This window comes from Pleurodeles waltl, chromosome 6, assembly GCF_031143425.1.
Source record: "Pleurodeles waltl isolate 20211129_DDA chromosome 6, aPleWal1.hap1.20221129, whole genome shotgun sequence".
NCBI lineage: Eukaryota > Metazoa > Chordata > Amphibia > Caudata > Salamandridae > Pleurodeles > Pleurodeles waltl.
This window is the reverse complement of record NC_090445.1, coordinates 1,118,178,821-1,118,199,883: the sequence shown is the minus strand read 5'-3', so window position 1 is coordinate 1,118,199,883 and position 21,063 is coordinate 1,118,178,821. Positions and strand designations below refer to the sequence as shown.

The window sequence follows — 21,063 nt, the reverse complement described above, 5'->3', positions numbered from 1 at the left end:
ACATGTGGGCTTCTTGGACAATGCTCTTTCTATGCTATGCTTGTAGTGTGTGTTAGAGACATGACTTATCGAGAGCTCTGTGACAGACAACTTTAGGCATTCCCGGACTGTGATTATGTCCATTTGCAGTCCCTTCTCTAGCGAGCCCTCTTGAGAGTGAGCGAGCCAGAGAGAGAGAGAGAGACAGTAAGAGAGAGAGTATGTTTGCTTGTTCATTGGCGCTGTTGGAAATTCTGAACAGCCAACTAGAGAGTCGACTTTTTATACTTTTCCTTTCACCATTTACATTTTTCTAAATATTGGCGATTTAGCATTATTAGGGTGAAATATATTTCAACAGTACAAGACTGACTTTAGTTCAGCTGGATAGATATCCCCTTCAGCCTTTTGTCAAGACTTAAGTCTAGCACTGGCATCAGTCCCCAGACCCAGCGACTTTTTTGTACACGAAATAACTTGAAATGTGCCCTCATCGGGGTCTTCATGGAGACAAATTATTTTTTGGGCAAGCTTTCTGGTTTGAGGCTTCCTGGGAAAAAACATACAGGGGGTCATTCCGACCCCGGCGGGCGGAGACCGCCAAAAGACCGCACCGCGGTCAAATGACCACGGCGGTCATTCTGACTTTCCCGCTGGACGGGCGGGCGACCGCCCGCCCGCCCAGCGGGAAAGACCCAGCAAAGATGAAGCCGGCTCCGAATGGAGCCGGCGGATTTGCTGCGGTGCGACGGGTGCAGTGGCACCCGTCGCGATTTTCAGTGTCTGCCAAGCAGACACTGAAAATCTTTATGGGGCCCTGTTAGGGGGCCCCTGCACTGCCCCCGTTCCCGCCAGCCTCTTCCTGGCGGTGTAAACCACCAGGAACAGGCTGGCGGGAAGGGGGTCGGAATCCAAGCAGCGCCGCCATGGAGGATTCCTTTGGCCAGGGGAAAACCGGTTCCCCTTTTCTGACCGCGGCGGTAGAATAGGCCAGGAAGCACCGCCAGCCTGTTGGCGGTGCTTCCGCGGTCCCCGGCCCTGGCGGTCATGGACCGCCAGGGTCGGAATGACCCCCACAACAGTGTTAATTCCAGAGACACACGCGTTCACGTATCTGAAGAACGCAAGAAGGGTGAAGCTAATACTAAATGGACACACACAAATAGGCAGGATCTCTGGCAGTGTGTTGCTCATGTTAAAGCAGAGCGCTAGTGTGTACTTGTTTGTGGATATGGCCCTGCCCCAGCCAGGCTGTTTCTTCTCACCCAAATCCCGTACATGTCATTTGACTTTTTGTCACTGGCTCAGTCTGTGAAATTTTAGCTGGGCATTACATAAACATCAGACGTGTCAATTGGAAATAATGAGTTATTCCCCAGATATTAGCACATTCACTGTGGTGTATTTAGCAAATTCCTAGTGCACAGATATCCAAATATTCCAACAGTCGCCAAAATGAAAAAGCAAACACCACACAAAAAAGGCAGAGTTCCCAGAGAAACTGCTCAAGGTCTAAATCCTCCTGAAATCAGTTTAACATAAACACAATTGTCTCTATGCACAAGAAGTAAAAGATTACATTTCACCACGTTTCCTGTTCTATAGGAGAAATTAGATTCCTTTATAGCATGTCTTTCCCCAAAGCGGGTAAAAAATTCATTCTAAAGGCTCTTTCTGCTCTCTGAAAGGATATGTACTTTGTTAACATTTCTTTCCCTCCCATAGGTACTGTAGATGTAATTATAACATCTACTTCACGCCCTACAGAGTTGGAGGAGGGATCTACTGTCGTTATTATAACTGCTGAGCCTTCACTGTAGGGCTACACAAATTAATTTAAGTCCTTCTTCTAATCCTTCAGGGCTGTAGATATCAATAGAAATCCTCTCATTACACACAAGGTTATAACTCTTGCTTCTGCCCATCTTGGGGTTTTACATTTCATGATAACACCACCTTTTACCACATATGGGGATATACATTTCATTATAGCACATGTATGCAAGATATATGTCTATAAATGTTGTTATACCCAGGGCCTTTGAAAGGATTTTTCATGGTTTAAGCAAAATGTAGTGCCCTCTTCTCATTTTCAGTGAGAGCATCTTCAATATTTTTTAGAAATTCGTGTACACCTTAGTTGGGGGTATCCTAGGTAGCTGCCTACTCTTGCATTAATGTTGATCTAAGACCCATATTTAAGAGTGCCGAGCCCCACTTTAGTGCCGCCTTAGCGTCATTTCCTATAAGCTGAGGTGACGCTAAGGTGGCCTTTTCCCTGCTCAATACTTACAAAATGGTGCAATGCATACATTTTGCCCCCTTGTAACCCTTTGTGCTACATTATGCCCGCACCAGGCATAATGTATGCAAAGGGGGTGTTCCCCCATTAGGGGGGGGGGAGCTGGAAAATGGCGCAAAGAAATCTAAGAGATTTCTTTGCGCCATTTTTTTGGGCACATTTAACGCCTGCTCAGAGTGGGCACTAAAAGTGGGCACACCATTGTTTACAATGGGCCCCATGTATTGTTCAGGGTTAGCACGCCAATGTTGGCCCTAAACCTGTACAGAACATCAATAGCATCAAAAATGTTGATGCTATTGCCCCTACCCTCCGCCATGGTGCGCTGTATCTTAGATACGGTGCACACATGGTGGCAGTATGGGGCGCTAAGGGGCGCAAGGAAAGTGGCGCTGCAATGGGTGCAGCACCACTTTCCTTAAATCTGCCCCTAAATGTCATGATCTCTGCCATGTAACATGTTGGGCCATAGGCTTCTGTATTGATCCGGTGGATATGTAAGTAAAAGCAATAGGACCCCATATTCAAAGCATTCAACTGAGCCAGTTCGCTTTGCTTCACAATTCCTACGTCATATATCAGCAAGTGGTCTTGCAGGGAGACTAATGTGACCAAGCAGACACCCAAGCTCAGACCTAGGGCACATACCTCAGGTCTTTTCCCAGATCAATGAGGACGTAGGGACCACCTAGCAGTATCGAGGTGTGTTACCTAATGGCCAGAATGCTGGGCACTTCGTCTGAGATACAAAGGTGTTCCTCCAAAGTGTTCTCGACTGAATTCCTTAGTTGACCTTTTCTGCCCTCTTTCTATTATTTAAGAATATTTTTAGGATTTGACCTAATCTGGAGCAAAACATGTGTCTGCCAGACACAGTCGTTGATGCTCTGCTTGACATAGTATCTGATACTGCGCCTATTCCCGCACGTGATTTAAAATCGATCACATTTCCTGAGCTTAGAGTGTTCGATCCAGTGCTTTGCACGCTAACATGGCACTAGACAGTGACCAAAGCACTGCATGATATTACGGGACCACGGCATAAATGCATAAGGCTGGCCTATGTACTTAATGCATATTAAGCAAAACACAATGTACAGAATGAGACCCTGGGCGTATGACAGTAGCTGAGACTGGTTACAAGTCTTCCACCCATCACGTTTGTGTTTTTCTCAGTATGATATAAAACGGGCACAGCGCCAATGACCTTTCGTTGGCCTGTCACAATGTGTGTAACACTATCCATCTAACACGACTAAGGACACAAAGTCCATCACAAAAACAGGCAAAGCATTGAAACGAGTGCTGAAGCAGTGCCTGACACAATGCTAGACGTTCTTCGTAATGAAAGAACTAACAAGAAGTATGAGCCTATGCCTGCTGTGGTGCGTGTTTCTGAAAGCACAAGGGCTCCATGCTTCCCACTGAGCTATGAACTGAAATGAGTTGTATGTGGTCGCACTCTTGAGCACTTCTCAGTGGAGGAGCTGATATGTTTAATGGCCACATGGGCCTGGGGAACCTGGTTCGAGTCCAGGGGTCATCTCAACATTCTGTGTTTCTGGGCAAATCATTTAAGGGCAAATTTTGGAGCCCTTAGCACCTCCATAGGGTCAAATTTGTAATGCTAAGGCGGCACTAAAGTGGCATTTCACCTGGGTCATATTTATAAAGTGGCGCAATGCTTCAATTGTGCCACTTTGTAAACCCTTGCGCCACATTATGCCTGCGCCAGGCATAATGTATGCAAGGGGGGGCATTTCCCCATTAGGGGGATCTAAAAAATGGCGCAAGGAAATCTAAGAGATTTCCTTGCACCATTTTTTCAGCACTTTTTATGCTTGCTCAGAGCAGGCGTTAAGAGGGGGCTTCCATTATTTATAATAGGTCCCTATGTATTCTGCAGGAATAGCACCAACATTTTGGTGCTACTCCTGCAGAGTATATCAATAGCATCAAAAAAATTACGCTATTACCCCCTACATTGCGCCGTAGTGCACCGTATTTTAAATATGGCGCACACATGGTGGCGGTAGGGGGCGCTAATGGGTGTAAAGAAAGTGGAGCTATACTTAGTGCAGCACCACTTTTCTCAAATCTGCCCCTTAATCTTTAGGTGCCTAATAAATTGATGAAGGTGACCTTGTGTAACGTAATATGCTGCTCATGTAAAGCACTCCAATGCCCTCGTGTCTTACTTGCGCTATATAAAAATACAAAGGCAACAAAAAATCCACTCTGCAGCATTGTAGTTCTTAAAAGGATGTCTGAACTCATGCTCGAGAAATTCAAAGGCTATTGATTTGTTCTTTGTAGGTAGAAATAATCCGTAAGAGGTTGAATAAGGACATCTCCCACCACCCTGTGGTGATGCTGAACTTCTGCCCAGACCTGCACTCCGCCGTGACGGACCTGACCCGGAGCCAAGGAGAGTACATCTTCCTGCTGGACCGCAGTGGCAGCATGAGCGGCGTGAACATCAACCGCGTCAAGGTGAGGTGGCTGATGGGATGGACAACTCCATCCCCAGGGAGGGGGGTTTCAGAGGAAATGGACTGGGTGGAAATTTCCACTCACAGTGTAGTGGAAGAGAATGGGTTGGAGGCATTGATTTAAAAAACATAAGGCCAGTGAAAGCCAGGGATACAGACCAAGATGTGGGTGGTCTAGGAAAAAGGACCTGTGTTCTAGTGACCACTCTAGATCAGTCACATTGCTTTAAAGTGACCCCACCTCAAGTTTGAAACCTTCTGCCAGTCCTGACATGTAATTCAGTAGCAACTTGAGTGCTGGATTTATACTTTCACTTTTGTCTTGTAAGTTTGGCTAAAAAATACCAGAATTCAATGTTGCTAAATAAAATAACAGAGTTGGTGAGATACATCTCTTGCACAGATTTAAATATTTATCGAGTGCTTTAGAGGGACTAAATCTAATTTAGCTGCAATGGGCTCTCAGCACAGAAACTCAGAAAGGCCAACGTCAGAAACTGAATTTCTCGCAGTTATAGCCGGAGTCGGATCTTAGGTTTAAGGTCCAAAGTACTGGACCCCCTCGGACCTTCACTTGGTTCCGGAGACTGTCAGCGAAGAATGGTCCTCAGGGCAAAGTGTGCAACCCGTTGGAATCCCGGGTTTTGAGTTCCGTATACGGGCACAGCGCTAAGCAGGCATTCACAAGTCTTGCTGAAGACGTTGAATGTATTTTCTTGTGGTATTAGAACCCTGTGCTTAGGCTGGGTCGTCGAGTATCAGCTCTTCTTTTGATGTCCGCCTTAAAATTCAGATGATGCTTAGCTAACAATGGGTTAGGTTTTAATTAAAACGTATGCCTAAAGCTAGCATGACCCACAAGAAAAGTCTTCCTTGGTATGCATACGTTAATAGCTTCGTCTCCATCAAGACTGTCTCAATCCCATGCCTTGGGGCAACTAGAATTGTTTTTTACTACCCACCGTAGGCCCCAGTCTTATGTGTGATAGGCCTGTTTCCTCTTACGTGAGTCTGTTAGTGGTATGTGCAGCTGACATCTGATTAACATTGCACACCCTGACCAATTTGATCTGATATCTGACTGTCAGATGCCTACAGCCCATTCAGACACCTGCATTTCCATTAGCTTTTCCTGTAACCTATGGGTCAATGTATTACTGACCAGCTAGGGCAGAATATGGCATGCAAAAGCCATAGCTTGCAGCTAAGAAGCTCCTGTTTCTCCCGCCTGTGATGTCCTCTTGCAGTGCAGTGTGATCTGCAATGGAGAAGAGACACCTTAGAAGTCATGGCCTAAGAGTGGGGATGCTCCATCCATCCTCCTCACAGAGTTGTTGCCTGCAGTGGAGAATATCTTGTATCCTGTAAGCCAAAGGCTTAGGCTTGAGAGGAGTGATTGCTCACTCACCAGAGTGCCCAGCAAGGGGCCCGCTCTGTTGACTAGCATGGTAGAAGCTTGGATGCTAGGGTTGTTGCCCTGCATTGCACAGAATCACATTGGGGGCCTGTGTGCTAAGATCATTTGACAACAGTTATGCTAATTGTCTGCCAGGGCTGTTAGCCTAAAGTGGAGCCTCTTGTATCTTCCAGGCCGTGGTCTCTCTCTTGAGAGGGGCTTTGTGGTTGGCAAGGTTGATCGCCTGCAGTGAAGCAGCTTGTCCTTCAGAGTTGTAGACCAACAGTCAACCTGCTCTTGTGCCAGGGTTGCTGGTTAACACTGAGACAGCTTGAGTATCAACATTATTGGAATGCTGCGGCAGCTGGAGTGTCAGTGGTGGTTTTTAACGGTGTGAAGCTGCCATGGTTTTTGGCCTGCAGTGGCGCAGCAACAGCGCCACAGCTGTTCGACAGCTAAATGCTGGACTTCAGTGGGTAGCCTATGAACCAGTGTTGTTGATCTGTAATATGACTACTTGGTTGTTAGCTTCCAGTGGCCGTTTGTTTTCCAAGAATGTTTGCCAGCAGGCTGCAGCTACTGTACCAGGGTTCTTGGTCGGCAGTGGACAGCTTGCATGTTAAAATGATTAGCATGCAGTGGCATCTTCAGTGTCGGTGTTTGTGGTTAACAGCGGCAGCTTATGTGCCAGATTCATTGGCCTGCTGAGGTTCATCTTTGGTGTCATTGATGTTGGACAGCAGTAGGGCAACCTGGCGGCCAAATGTGTTGACCTTCAGTGAGTCGCCTGTGTAAGAAGATTGTTGTTGCTCTGCATTGGACTGCTCGTGAGACAGGCTTGTTAGTTTACATTGGCAAATTGTTTTCCAGGATTGTTGGGCGGCAGTTAGCAGCTTCTGTATCAGGGTTGTTGCTCAGCAGAGGGTAGCTCTTGTGCCCGGTTTGTCACCCCGCAGAAGGGCTGCTGTGTACCAAGTTTATTCATTAGCGGAGGGCAGCTTATTTACCAGAGCTGCTCACCAGCAGTTGGACAGCAATTGTGACAAGATTGTTGACTGCTAACTCAGGGGAGAAGTTTCACTGTTCCCTGGGGACCTTCGCTGACGTCAGCAGGCAGCTTGGGACTGAGATCTGAGAGGCCGCGGGGAAAGATTTCGACAATGTTCCCTCTATCGTTCAGGTGGCACCTAGAGAAAAGAGCATTTATTGACAGATGGGGACCCTCAGCGAGTCCGGGAAAGGCCTCTGCTCACACGTGCTGTGAAAGGTCATGTCGGCCACGGGCATGACTGCGTTTCTGAAGATTATATTACTGTAGAGATGCTTTTCCCATTACTGCTCTCTGAGACCTCATAAGCGTCAGGAGAAGCTGGTGCGTCGATGGTGGGCCGAGATGTGACGGAGAGGCAGAGGGAAGTGAGCGCATCTCTCCCAGCTGTCGGGGAGCTGGTGCTTTAGACATCTCTCACACCGTCCGTCCCCAGGGGGGAGGGGCGGGGGAATAAACTATACGAATGGTGTGCAGCAGCCAGCTGTTTATCGGAGGGTAGCATTGCTTCCGTCCTAGGGCCCCTCTGGCGGCCTCTACACCCACACACCCATGGATACCCAATTAATCAATTTGTACAAGACGAGGGTAATGGTGACATCTCCTCTCCTCCGGCCTGTCGGGATTTCTCCTCTTGCAGTTTAACTGCTTGCTGATGGCGCCGCCGCTGCCACGGCTGCTCATGGCTTATTTAATTAGTGACAAGTGAAAGTCTCGTTCGGCTGCAGAGACGGCACTGTGCGGAGACCCATCAGCAGGAACAGACAGGTCTATAACTCCTGTTGAGACAGCTCTGTTATTCAAGCAGAGACAGGTCCGTCCATCCTTTAGAGGTAACTCCACCACTCCCTACGAGAAGGCCACATCTCGCCTCCAGAGACTGCTGTATTCCTCCAGCAGAGACATTTCCATCTCTTCCTGCAGAAAACACTCCATCTTTACCTACGAGGCAGTCGCATCGTTCTTTCCCTTCTCTCTCCAATCCCTTCTGCAGAGACAGCTGTGTATCCAGTGAAGGCATCTCCATTCCTACTGCAGACAGCCCAGTCCCTACCCTAGACACAGCTTTACAGTTCCTTGTAGAGACTGCTCAGTCTTTCCAGCAGAGACAGCTCATTCCCTACTGCAGAGACTACCACCTCTCTGCTGTAAAGACAGCTCCGCTCCTACTGAAGGGACTGCTCAATTTATTCAGCAGAGACATCCTTAATTCCTGTAGATGAAACCCAAACCCAGCCCCTTCGGAGTCAGCTCCACACATCTCATATAGAGACAGCTCCATAGCTACTGAGGAGTCAACTCCACCTTTCATATAGAGGCAGCCCATCCCTACAGAAAAGACACCTTCAAACGCGTCTCCGTCTCCTGCTGCACAGACAGCCTCATTCCTGCCGAGGAGGCAACTCCATTCAACCGCCAAAGACGACACCATCAGGGGCATATTTATAATGCCCTAGCGCCACCTTGCGCCACATTAACGTCATTATTCTTGACGTTAATGTGGGTCAACGAGGCTGATATCCCTGCGCCTTATTTACAGGGTGGCGCAATGCATGCATTGCGCCACTCTTTAACCCTTTGTGCTACATTATGCCTGCGCCAGACATAATGTATGCAAAGGGGGCATTCCCACGTTAGGGGAGCTGGGAAAATGGCGTAAGGAAATCTATGAGATTTCTTTGAACCATTTTTTACGGCACTTTTAACGCCTGCTCAAGAGCAGGCGTTAAAAGGGGGTTTCCATTTTTTAGAATGGGGCCCTATTTACGTTGCAGGAGTAGAGCCAATATTTTTCGCTACTACTGCTGAATACATCAATAGCATCATGAAAAATGATGCTATTGCCCCCTACACTGCACATGGTGTGCCATATTTTAAATATGGCGCACATATGGTGGCTGTAAGGGGTGCTAAGGGGCGCAGGAAAAGGGGCGCTGCACCACTTTCCAGAAATCTGCCCCTCAGTACAGCAGAGAAAACAGCTCTGCTCTCCTGCGAAGATCGTTCTCCCTCTTGCAGTGACAACACCATTATTTCCCCCAGACACAGGTCAATAGGTCCAGCAGCGAGAGAGATATTTCCCTCCTCTAAAGACAGCTCAATCCTGCCACAACAGACAGCCCATCTGTCCCAAGACAAGATAGCACACTAGTGCTTAATTTTAGCCAGTGGTTTCCTGTGCGGGGCACCAGCACTTATTTTTTAGGATAGTACTTATTTTTCTGCCTTAAGCATTTCCTGCAGCAAAAGGCACATATGAGAACGACGGAGGGAGAGAAAAACGAAAAAGCGTCACAAAGGGAGAAAGCGGAAAGCGGAAAGCTGCAAGAGTGAGCTGAAGGGGAAGGGAGTGGCTGTTAATGGATGAAAGAGACCCGAGATAGCTTCAGGATTACTCTGCCTCAGTATTCCATGCTCGCACATATAACTGTAGCAGCCGTGTGTTTCAGTGGAGAGCTTTGGGCACCTGCACGTTTTTATTTACAAATTAAGCACTGTAGCACACTCCCTCCAGAGACAGCCTCTGTCCCTTCTGCAGAGAGAACTCCGATGCTCCTGCAGGGCCAACTCAACTCCTCCTCCAAAGAGCACACCACATACATGGAAAGAGAGAGAGATTGTGAGAAAGAGAGATTGTGAGAAAAAAGAGAGCGAGAAGAGAGAAAAAAAGCGAGATTTTGTGTAAGAGAAAGATACAAAAATATTTCGCCATACTTCCTGCTGATTCAGCTCCATCTCTGTAAAAACAGCTTAACCCTCTGCAAAGAGTATTATCTTTGTGAATACTTTATCCGTCCCTCCAGAGACTGCTCGATACGTCCCTCATGGACAGCTCCAGCCCTACTATATAGACAGAGTTGTCTATTGAGAGACATTTCTCTCCTTGTCCCAGAGGCAGCGCCTTCGTTCCCCGAGAGACTGTACTCTCTCCTATCTGGAGAGTGTAACCACCTCTTTAGAGACATTACCTCCCCATCTCCAGGCGGCTCACCCCCCTTTCCAGAAACAGCTATATTTCTTCTCCAGTGATAGCACCGACTCACCCTTGCTCAAGGAGACATGCCTCCTTTAGGGACACTTCTCTCCCTACCCCATAACGTCCCATCTGTTCTCTACATGCAGAGCCATCCCTCCCCAGAGACCGTCCAACCCCTCAGGCGACAGGCCGACCAGTCACGCTGTAACACACGTTTCGGTAGTCAGTGATTTGTACACTCTGCTTGCAGAGAAAAGTCTATCTGTCTTCCAAATACGGCTCCTGGTCACAAGAGACATTACTCAGCAACGAGTCTCGTTCCTCACTAAAGAGGGCGGAATATGCACCCACTGGCAGCAGCAGAGACAGCACAAAGGGGTTATCTGCGTGAATTATTGACGAAGAAACAGGGGTCTTTCGGTATTAGAGAGACAGCCGGGGGCGACTGTTCCTCCGTACCAGAGCCATCGTCATCATATGGCCAAGTGTATCCTGCCATCAGAAAGAAATACCAAAAACAAATGCCATGTGGCATCAGAGACAGTACGTAAAACATGTGTTCTTGGAGACAGAAGCACTACGACTTCCTCAATGTATCACCCTTTAGCCTCTGGAGTTGCTCTAGAACAACCGCCTTTCGGTTCCAGATGCGGCACCAATTAGCGAGTGTCCATTGACACTAGTGACAGCCCCGGAGAGCAAGAGCTATTTCACACTGTTTGGGAAGGCCTCCTCCAAGCAGGACCACTTCAGCTCCAGAGATAACTCATCCGAGCAGGAGTTCTTCAGCACCAGAGACAGCTCCCGCCAAACAGGCCCCCCTTCAGCGCCAGAGGTAACATATCGGAGCAAGCGTGCTTCAGCACCAGAGCCAGCTCCGTCCCAGCAGGTCCCCTTCAGCGCCATCCGAGCAGGGGTGCTTAAGCACCAGGGACAGTTCCCTTCGAGCAGACCTTCCTCGGCGCCAGAGACAGCTGCCTCCGATCAGGGCAGCTTCAGTGTCAGATATAACTACTTCCAAACAGGGGTACCTGAGTTGGTCCCTTCAGTGCCATAAATAACTCATCCGAGCATCAAAGATAGCTTCCTGCGAGCAGCGCCCCTTCAGCACCAGAGGCCCCTGTTCCAAAGCCAAAATATAGTCATCGTCAACTTGAAGCAGGTATATTTATTGTGTGTACAACATCTAGGTCAGTATCTAAATGGTTCACAGAGGACGATTTGGAACACTGGCACGTTCAGAGCATGGGACATACAACATCCGAAGGGCCGGGGAAACTGGGGGAAGGGTAACAGGAGGAATAAGCCATCAGTACATCTGCGAAAATGACACATCTTTCTTCCTAGAGAAAACAAAGTAAAAAACCGTGGGGCATATTAAGAGCCCTTAGTGCCATTCTAATCCGAAATTAGCGTCATTTTTTGATGCAAATGTGGCGTTAGAATGCCAAAAACTCCACGCCATATTTACAAAGTGGCTCAATGCATGCATTGCACCATTTTGTAACCCTTTGCGCTATATTATGCCTGCGCCAGGCATAATGTATGCAAAGGGAGCGTTCCCCCCATTAGGTGGGCTGAAACATTGGTGCAAGGAAATCTAACAAATTTTCTAGCGTCATTTTTCAGCACTTTTAACACCTGCTCTTAGCAGGCGTTAAATGGGGGCATGCCATAGAAAACGAAGGGCCACTATGTACTCTGCATGAGTAGCGCCAACATTTTGGCTCTACTCCTGCAGTGTACATCAATAGCGTCAGAAAAGTGACTCCATTGCCCGCTACCCTGCGCCACTGCGTACTGTATTTTAAATACAGCACACATATGGTGGCAGTAGGGGGGCGCTACAGGGTGCAAGAAAAGTGGTGCTGTACTGTGTGCAGCGCAACTTTTCTTAAATATGCCCCCTTGCATACATTTCCAAGACGGTATAAGTCTCGGACAATTTCTAACATTCAGCAATAGATTCAAAGCGTTCTAATGAAGCTTCATCACAAGTCTGAATCATGGAAGCTGTTTTTATAGATGACTCAGATGCATGAGAATTGTGCTCTATGGTGGGTATCTTCTTTCGTAAGTGGGGTGTGATCAACAAAACACCCAGAACAACCACCATCGTCATCATTGTATCCTTTAGGTACATTTGTAAATATGCAGAAATACACTTCCCATCTTGAGTTATGACACACTACTTGTTGACCTTAACAACATTTAAGGGTCTAAAAATCTGCTTATCTTTTTCTCTACACACCTGCGGATGAGCACCCTCACCACATCACCAATTTTGACCTCAGACTTTACCCCTTCATATCGGGATTTTGACTTACGTTGGTGTTGCTTAATTTCAATGCATGCTTTGTCGTGGCAGTAGCAAACTCGTAAGATTGGGAAAGTTGCAATTTGGTCTTAAGCCTCCAGGGGCTAATGTCAAACGTAGGCTCTCTTCCCTTTAACAACAGTAAAGGTGCCATCCTTATGACTGAATGAGGTGTGATTTTGTAAGTTCAAAGCCCGTCTCTAATAGTAAGAAATGGGGACAGTCCACCCACTGTCTTTGTGGTATTTGTTAAATTATTCTCCCTGATGATTGCACTCTTGATCATACAAGGCAGTTCTGATGTGTTTAATCTTGTAGGTCACTAGGAATTTGGCAGTGGAAGTCAACTGCATGACATTGTCCACGACCGTAACCACTGGAAAATCCACTTGGCTACACACTTCAATGAGAAAATCCAAAGCACCAAATGTGCTAATCATTTCTGAAAACTTTACCTCAGGCCATTTTGACCCGCATATTCACAGGTAGTCCCAAAATGTCTAAACTTAGGGGCATATTTATACTCTGTTTGCGCCGTTTGTGCGTCATTGTTTTTGATGCAAAAAAGGTGCAAACTTAACTCCATATTTATATTTTGATGCTAGACTCATCTAGCATCAAAATATTAGAGTTATTGTAATTTTTTGGATGCGTCAACCCACCTTGCGTCAATGAGATGCAAGGTAGGCGTTCCCGTCCCAAAAATTACTCTAAGCCCCTAGCACCATATTTAATCCCCCGTGCAAAAATGGTGCACAGGTAGGAGGTGGGTCTAAATAATGGCGCTAAGCTGTCAGATGGTTGGTTATCTTGTCCTGAAATGTATTATTTCATGATTGTATTCCTGCAGTACTCAAGCGGCAGCTGTTGCACCACCTCCTGGGAACAGTCAGTATCAACACAAGAGATTTGTGGTCAGTGTGAAGAATGACTCAGGTGCCCCAGATGAAATGACAGAAATGTTCTACAGCTAACAGACAGATCATCTTGCTTAAGGTCTTGGAAGTGAAGGCAACTGTCCACCTTTTAATGCCTTAGGTTTGACTCAACGATGCTCATACTCTATACGTTCTGGCATTCACAGTTATAGTGCTGGGATTCTCACTGGAAATGTTGGCGAGTTAGGGAATTGATACTTAGGTACTTGATGGAGTCAAACACTTCCTGCTGTTTTTTCCCCCTCACAAAGTTCACATCTTCCATAACAGTTTGCGTAAAGGTGCCATTTGTGATGCAAAGTTTTCCACAAACTTGCAATAATATTTGAGGAGCCCAGCAAAGGATCTCAGTTTATCAACGGTTTGCTGCTTGAGTCATTTGAAGAGATCATGCAAGCTGAATCTGAACATATAATCCAAAAAGACAAATCTGGAACTCTTCTTGATGCCTTTCCACCCTATATATGCTATCAAAGGCAGCTACCTCGACCAACTCACAGATTAATGTATTTTTTAACATATCCTCATAACTGGGTCAGGTGCCATCCATTTGGGAAAATGCACTCAAACCAATGCCGATCTGCTCACTCTAAGCCTGTCTCCCTTCTTGGGAAAGCTGCTGAAATCTCTGGTGAACTGTCAAATCATTGGACACATTGAGCTGAATATTATACTTAATTCCACTCAGTCGGGCATCCGTGAGGTTTCAGCATGGAATCTATCCTCATAGAGGTCATTGATTGTATTAGAGCAACCTCACTGAACTAGTCAGTGGACTGCTCTGCCACCGCATAGGTCCACCTGCAAGTGAAGCCTGTCTGATTCGAACTCGGACCTCGGTCAGAAGTTTGAGGCCCTCCTCCACCTGCAGGCTTCTGCCTGCGCCTCATCCCTGGTGTCTAGTAGGAGAGCTCTGCTCTTCTGCTGGGCTGCCCTCTGCCTCTTTTATCTTTTTTCCTAGTTTTTTCCTTTTGTGTACTGTTTGTGTGCTGTTTTTCCTTTGTGTACTGTTTTTGTGCCTTTCGCTTTCTGCTTTCCTCTATTCTTCCCTTATTTCTCTCGTCACTCGCTTCTCTCTCACACTCTCCCTGCCACTGCTGCCCCCGCCACCCTCCTCTCTTTCACATTTCCCGCCGCTGCTGCCCCAGAAGCCCCCCCTTTTTCGCGCTGTTTCCCGCTCCCGCGTCCCATCTGTCCTCTCCTTCCCTTCTCCCTACTTAATGGCGGCCGCTAAGCGGGAGGATGAGCAACCTCACTGACCTACTCAGTGAACTGCTCTGTCACCGCATAGATCCACCTGCAAGTGAAGCCCGTCTGACCTTGGTCAGAAGTTCGGGGCCCTCCTTCACCCGCAGGCTTCTGCCTGCACCTCATCCCTGGTGTCTAGTGGGAGAACTCTGCTCTTCTGCTTGGCTGCCCTCTGCCTCTTTTCTCTTTTTACCTCGTTTTTTTCCTTTGTGTACTGTTTTTGTGCCATTTTTCCTTTGTGTACTGTTTTTGTGCCTTTCACTTTCTGCTTTCCTCTATCCTTCCCTCGTTTCTCTCATCACTCACTTCTCTTTCTCTCTCGCACTCTCCCCGCCACTGCTGCCCCGCGGCCCTGCCCCCTCCTCTCTCTCACTTTCCCCACTGCTGCTGTCCCCGCAGCCCCGTCCCCCCTTCTTCACGCTGTTTCCTGCTCCCGCCTACCAGCTGTCCTCTCCTCCCCCCTCCCTACTTAATAGTGGCCGCTGCGTGACCACACAGCTGGCGCGCCTATGGCAAGCTTGTCTGCGCCCGTCCGCGACCTGACTGCGACCAGCGCCAGGACCCCTGGTCCTGCCATCCGCTGCCTCTACACATCAGCAGAACTCATCGCACTCAACCCAGTATGCAACAACAAGTGCGAGCAAGCATCACCAGCCAACACCCAGGGACCCTTCAGCTGCCTCCGCTGCCGCCATACCTACACCACCACCAAGACCTTAGACCCAGCACAACCCACCAGCAACAACACGCCGACACCGAAATCTTTGAAGTGCATTCTGCACAACATCTGCTCCCACCATGAACATGCTAACAGGATCTGGGAACTCCTTGACAGCACCACCTCGGATGGCGTGTTCCTCACAGAGACCTGGACCAACGCCACCTCGGGCCTGGACATCGCTATTACCATCTCCCAGGGATACAAGATCATCTGGAACGACCGCCCCATATACTCTGGGGGTGGAATTGCCATTGTCCACAGGTCCAACCTCCGCCTGAACACACACTCCGAAGACTCCAAAGAATCCACAAGCCTGAAGGAATACCTCCACTTCAAACTACACACTAGCCCTACATCCACGATCAGCAGAACCCTCATCTACCGCCCTCCCGGACCACGTGCTACCTCCGCCGACTCCATCACGGACTACAGCTCTGCACAAACCATCACAGCCACCAACTACACCCGACTGGGAGACCTCAACTTGCACCTCGACAACCTACAAGGCCCCAACACCGCATCCCTCCTAGACAACCTCCACAACGTAGGACTCTGACAGATCGTGACAGAGCCAATACACTCAGCAGGACACACCCTCGATCCCATCTTCACTACAGGAACCTCCGCTACCTTCAGTCACATCTCAGAATTCCCCTGGACAGACCACCAATGCAACCATTTCACATTCAACACCAACCATCACGTAGAAACTGGACAAGAATCACCGACAATCAGCTCACCGCTGCCCTCACCATTGCCGCCCCCACCCTTGCACACTATGACGACTCAAACACCGCAGCTTGCATCTTCCACAAATGGATCGCTGACTGCACCAACACCATAGCCCCCCTCAAAAAGAACAACAGCTCCCACAAAAGCCAGTTGGTTCACCCCAGAACTCCGAGAATATAGACGCACTTGGCGGCGCCTCAAGAAAATCTGGAGAAACACCAGATCCACAGAAGCCCATAGCAACTTCAGAGCCACCACCACCACACACCACCAACTCATCAGAAAAACAAGAAAGAAATCTATACAAGAAAGAATCTCTTCAAACGCACACAACAGCAAGGAACTCTTCAGCACCATCAAGAAGTTCACCCAACCCAACAGTGTAACAACAGACATCCCGCCCTTGCAGGACCTCTGTGACAGACTCAACACCTATTTCCACCACAAAATCCAGACCATCTACGACAGTTTCAGCAAGGACAACCTACGCGCAGAACCCCCTCTACCAAAACCAAACACCAACAAACCAACAATCACCACCTGAACCCCCCTCACCACAGAAGATACTCTGAGAACAATGAGATCCATACACTCCAGGACCCCCAAGGACCCATGCCCCCACCATATTGTCAACAGAGCCTCAGACACCATCGTCCCCAAGCTCTGCCTCACTATCAACCGCTCACTGGCTGCCGCAACCTTCCGCAATAACTGGAAACATGCCAAGATCAACCCCTCCTCAAGAAACCCTCAGTAGATCCCACCGACCTCAAAAACTTCAGGCCCACATCCCTACTCCCCTTTATGGTGAAAGTAATTGAAAAAGCGATCAACAGCCAACTCGCCACGTTTTTAGAAGACCACAACATCCTCGACATCTGCCAATCTGGATTCAGGAAAAAACGTAGCACCGAAACAGCCCTCCTGGCCGCAACAGACGACATCCGCTCCCTGCTGGACAAGGGAGAGACGGTGGCACTCATCCTGCTAGACTGCGCGGCGGCGGTCGACACAGTCTCCCATCACACCCTGATACGAAGACTCCATGAAGCCGGCATCAGAAAAAAGGCCCTCGACTGGATCCAACTCTTCCTGTCTGCCAGAACTCAACGAGTGAGGCTCGCCCCTTCCTCGCAGACCCCACACCCAGCACCTGCGGAATTCCTCAGGGATCCTCCCTCAACCCCATGCTGTTTAACGTCTACATGGCCCGATAGCCACCATTGTCAGAAGCTACAGAATCAACACCATCTCCTATGCCAACGACACCCAACTCATCCTCTTCCTCTCCAAAAAACCCAACAAAGCCAAACACAACTTCCACGAAGGCACGGAAGCAGTCGTCAACTGGATGCGCAACAACTGCCTTCAACTCAACGCAAACAAAACAGAAGTACTCATCATGGGCCCTCAACTCAACGCATGGAATGACTCCTGGTGGCCACCCACCCTCAGAAACCCGCCCACTCCCACCAGCTAAGCCTGCAAACTCTGGACCATCCTGGACTCCAATCTCAGCATGAACCATCAAATCAACTCAGTCACCTCCACCTGCTTCCGCATCCTCCGCCTCCTAGTGAAGTCCTTCAAATAGATCCCCCTCAAACATAGAAAGACCGTCACACGCGCCCTCATCACCAGCAGACTGGACTATGGGAATGCACTCTACGCCGGAATCAACAAGAAACTCATCCACCAACTGCAAAACATCCAGAACGCCGCCGCCAGACTGGTCCTCGACCTACCTCGACACTGCCACATCGGACAACACCTGCCTTCACTGCACTGGCTTTCCACAGAGAAAATAATCTCCTTCAAGATCCTCAGCCATGCACACAAAGCCCTCCACAACATCGGACCAGACTATCTGAACAATCGACTCAACCTCCACATACCCCACAGGACCCTACGTTCAGCCCAGGTCTCTCTCGCAGAAGTACCCTGTATCAGGAAAACAAGAATAGGAGGGCACTTCTTTTCCTACCTCGCAGCCACCGCCTGGAACGTCCTTCCTCTCCACATCAGACAAACCACCTCCCTCCTCAGCTTCACGAAGGAACTGAAGACATGGCTTTTTTAAGTACCACCAGTGAACGCTAGACTTCCCCCCCAGCTCCTTGAGACCCTAATGGGTGAGTAGTCACGCTTTACAAGAACTGATTGATTGATTGATTGATAGAGGGATTCTTGACCCTGGACATAAAGCAATGGTTATTGTATTAGACCTATCTGCCACTTTCCATACTGTGTCCCATAAAATCCTCGTGCATAGACTGGAGAAGGAAGGAATAATGGGCAGAGTCTTAGACTGGCTTTGCTCTAATTTACCTGATAGACAACAAGCAGTTTGTTATCACCGTTCACCTCCCAGTTTAGAACCATATGTTCTGGCTTTCCACAGGCCTCATCACTGAGCCGTACTCATTTTGACATCTATATGGCCCCACTAACCTCGATTGCTCAAAGGTGGAGTCTGAACTTCCTAACATATGAAGAAGACACACAACTTATGTTGGCATTTCAACAGCTCAATGACACTGTGATTTTCAGGGTTGCCTTACTGCTGTTGCTGTCTGGATGTATAACATTTGTATATAACCTAATTCTGCTAAATCAGAAATTATAGTATTTGGTACTGCTTCCCCAGTCAATGCTAAGAGACTTTGGTCTTCTGAGCTAGGAGGAGCACTCACTCTCAACTTTTGCATGGAACCCGGGAGTGTTATTGAATATGGCTCTACCTTTCAAACACCAGGTGCAGATCACTGCTGCCACCTGTTTCAGGCTTTTAAAATAATTAAGAAAGTTCCTAAAATACCTTCATTATGTCACTCAGAAGGGTTTTTGTACATTCATTAATCACTTCCAGATTAGAGTATGCTGCTCTGTCTGGGAATGTCTCAGGACTTGCTCGCTCGGCTCCAACATGTCCAGAATGCTTCAGCTTAGCTTGTTCTGAATATTCTAAAAATACACGTTATTAGGCAACCGGTTAAATCTAGAATCAAGTTTAAAATACTTATGTTAGTCACAATGCTTTTTTTTATCAAAACAGCCCTAGGTACATTCAGGACAGACTCAAAAAATATTTTCCTTTTAAGGCTTTCTGCTCAGTCAAACAAAATCTTCTGTGCATCCCTAAAGTGTGGTGGTAGATCTTTTACTTTTTTAGCTCCCAATCTTTGGAATGCTTTATACCCTCGATCAATTCCAAATTAACGTATGTTTAAACCCGAGCTAAATACTTTTCCGTTCCTTGAAGTGTAATTCTCTTTTCACTTCCATTGCCGATGTAGCATCAGGACATTCTCTGACGCATAGCAACTATAGTCAATTAGACCCACAGACACATGTGACAAACCCAGGAATAATGAGTGCACTGAAGGAAGTGATGTCTAACTTGAGTTTACTGGGTAGTTGGCGGTCTCTAAATCTGGGCCGGTCAGAGTAGACATGCCATTCCCTGACACATAGCACATTTAGGCCCTGATTTATACTTTTTGGTGCATAACTGCACTAACACAGTTTTGCACCAAAAAGTTTAGCACCGGCTTCATCATTTCTGTGCACCAGCCGGGCACCATATTTATGGAATGGTGCAAGCTGGTAAACGGTAGGCTAGCGTAAAACAAAATGACGTTAGTCGGGTGGGGCTGGCGGTATGGAAGAAGGGGGTTTTGCACCAAAAAATGACGTTAGGCAGGTTAGAGTACAACAAAATGACTCTAATCTGCCTAGAGTCATTTTCTGATGCAAAACCATCCATACCACATGACTCTTGTCTTAGAAAAGACAGAAGTCATGCCCACCACCCGGATGGCCAGCACAGGGGACCAGGGTCCCCAGGGGCATGGCCATTGCACCCAGTGCCATGTAGGCGGACCAATTTCAGGGCCCGCAATGCATTTAAAAAAAAAACTTACCTGTACTTACCTATACTTACCTGGCGTGGGGTTCCCCATCCTCTGCTGTCCCTCTTGTGTGGGTGGGGGGTGTCCCAGGGGCCTAGGGAGAGCACATGTGGACTTATTCCATGGTGTTCCACCATGGAAATAGGCCCACAGGTCCTCTAACGCCTGCCCTAACCCGGGAGTTAAAAAATGGTACAAAGCAAGCTTTGCAGCATTTTATGACCCCTCCTCCCTCCCGTGTGTGATTTTGGCACAGAGGATAAATATGACGCTAAGGCCATAGAGTCATTTTTTGCATAGAAACACCTACTTTGCATCTCATTGACACAAAGTAGGTTTCCACGTCCCAAAAATGACTTTAACTCCATAAATTGGCGCTAGACAGGTCTAGCACCAAAGTATAAATATGGAGTTAGTTTTGCACCGAATTTGCTTAAAAAAAAATTCAAATATGGCGCAAAACAAGTATAAATATGCCTCTTAGTCAGTTAGACTGCAGACCAATGCCAGGTTATGCTGGGACAGTATAATAAGTAAAACATACCTGGGCAGGTTCTTATCTGACAATTTTCCATTACTGTTGGAGTTTGCCTGGGGTGGGACTTAGAGAACAAGCTGTGGTTGTATGATAGCCCTAGTGGTATTAACAGACATGATATGAGGGGATGCTTTGATTACCACACCTAAGGACTATATGGAGCAGAACCTGGGAAAGATGAACTCCAGGGTGACTGTATGGGAAGCTATGAAAGCAGTATTTAGTGGTGAATACATGGGTACGACCTATGGGGTGAAGTGGCATCTGAGGAAGGACCTGACAACACAGAAAGGGGTTTTAGTGGTGCAATAAAGGTCAGGAAAGGAATTACTGGATGCAAAAATAGAGGCAGTTGAAATGAGACGAGTGGCAGAGATATGGGACACGCTAGACCAGTGATACTCATAGTACGGTCCGGGGGCCGCATGCGGCCCTCCTGACCTTTACATGCGGGCCAGCGGCAC

The 21,063-nt window shown here is 47.9% G+C and overlaps 1 protein-coding gene across 1 annotated transcript in view; it reads left to right on the top strand.

The window, feature by feature from the left end:
• Positions 1 to 21,063, top strand: part of VWA5B1 (von Willebrand factor A domain containing 5B1) — a 917,148-nt gene that overhangs the window by 351,090 nt on the left and 544,995 nt on the right. Inside the window, exon 8 of the mRNA XM_069242250.1 lies at positions 4,598 to 4,774. Coding sequence (XP_069098351.1) covers positions 4,598 to 4,774 — 177 coding nt within the window. The remainder of the gene's footprint in view (positions 1 to 4,597; positions 4,775 to 21,063) is intronic.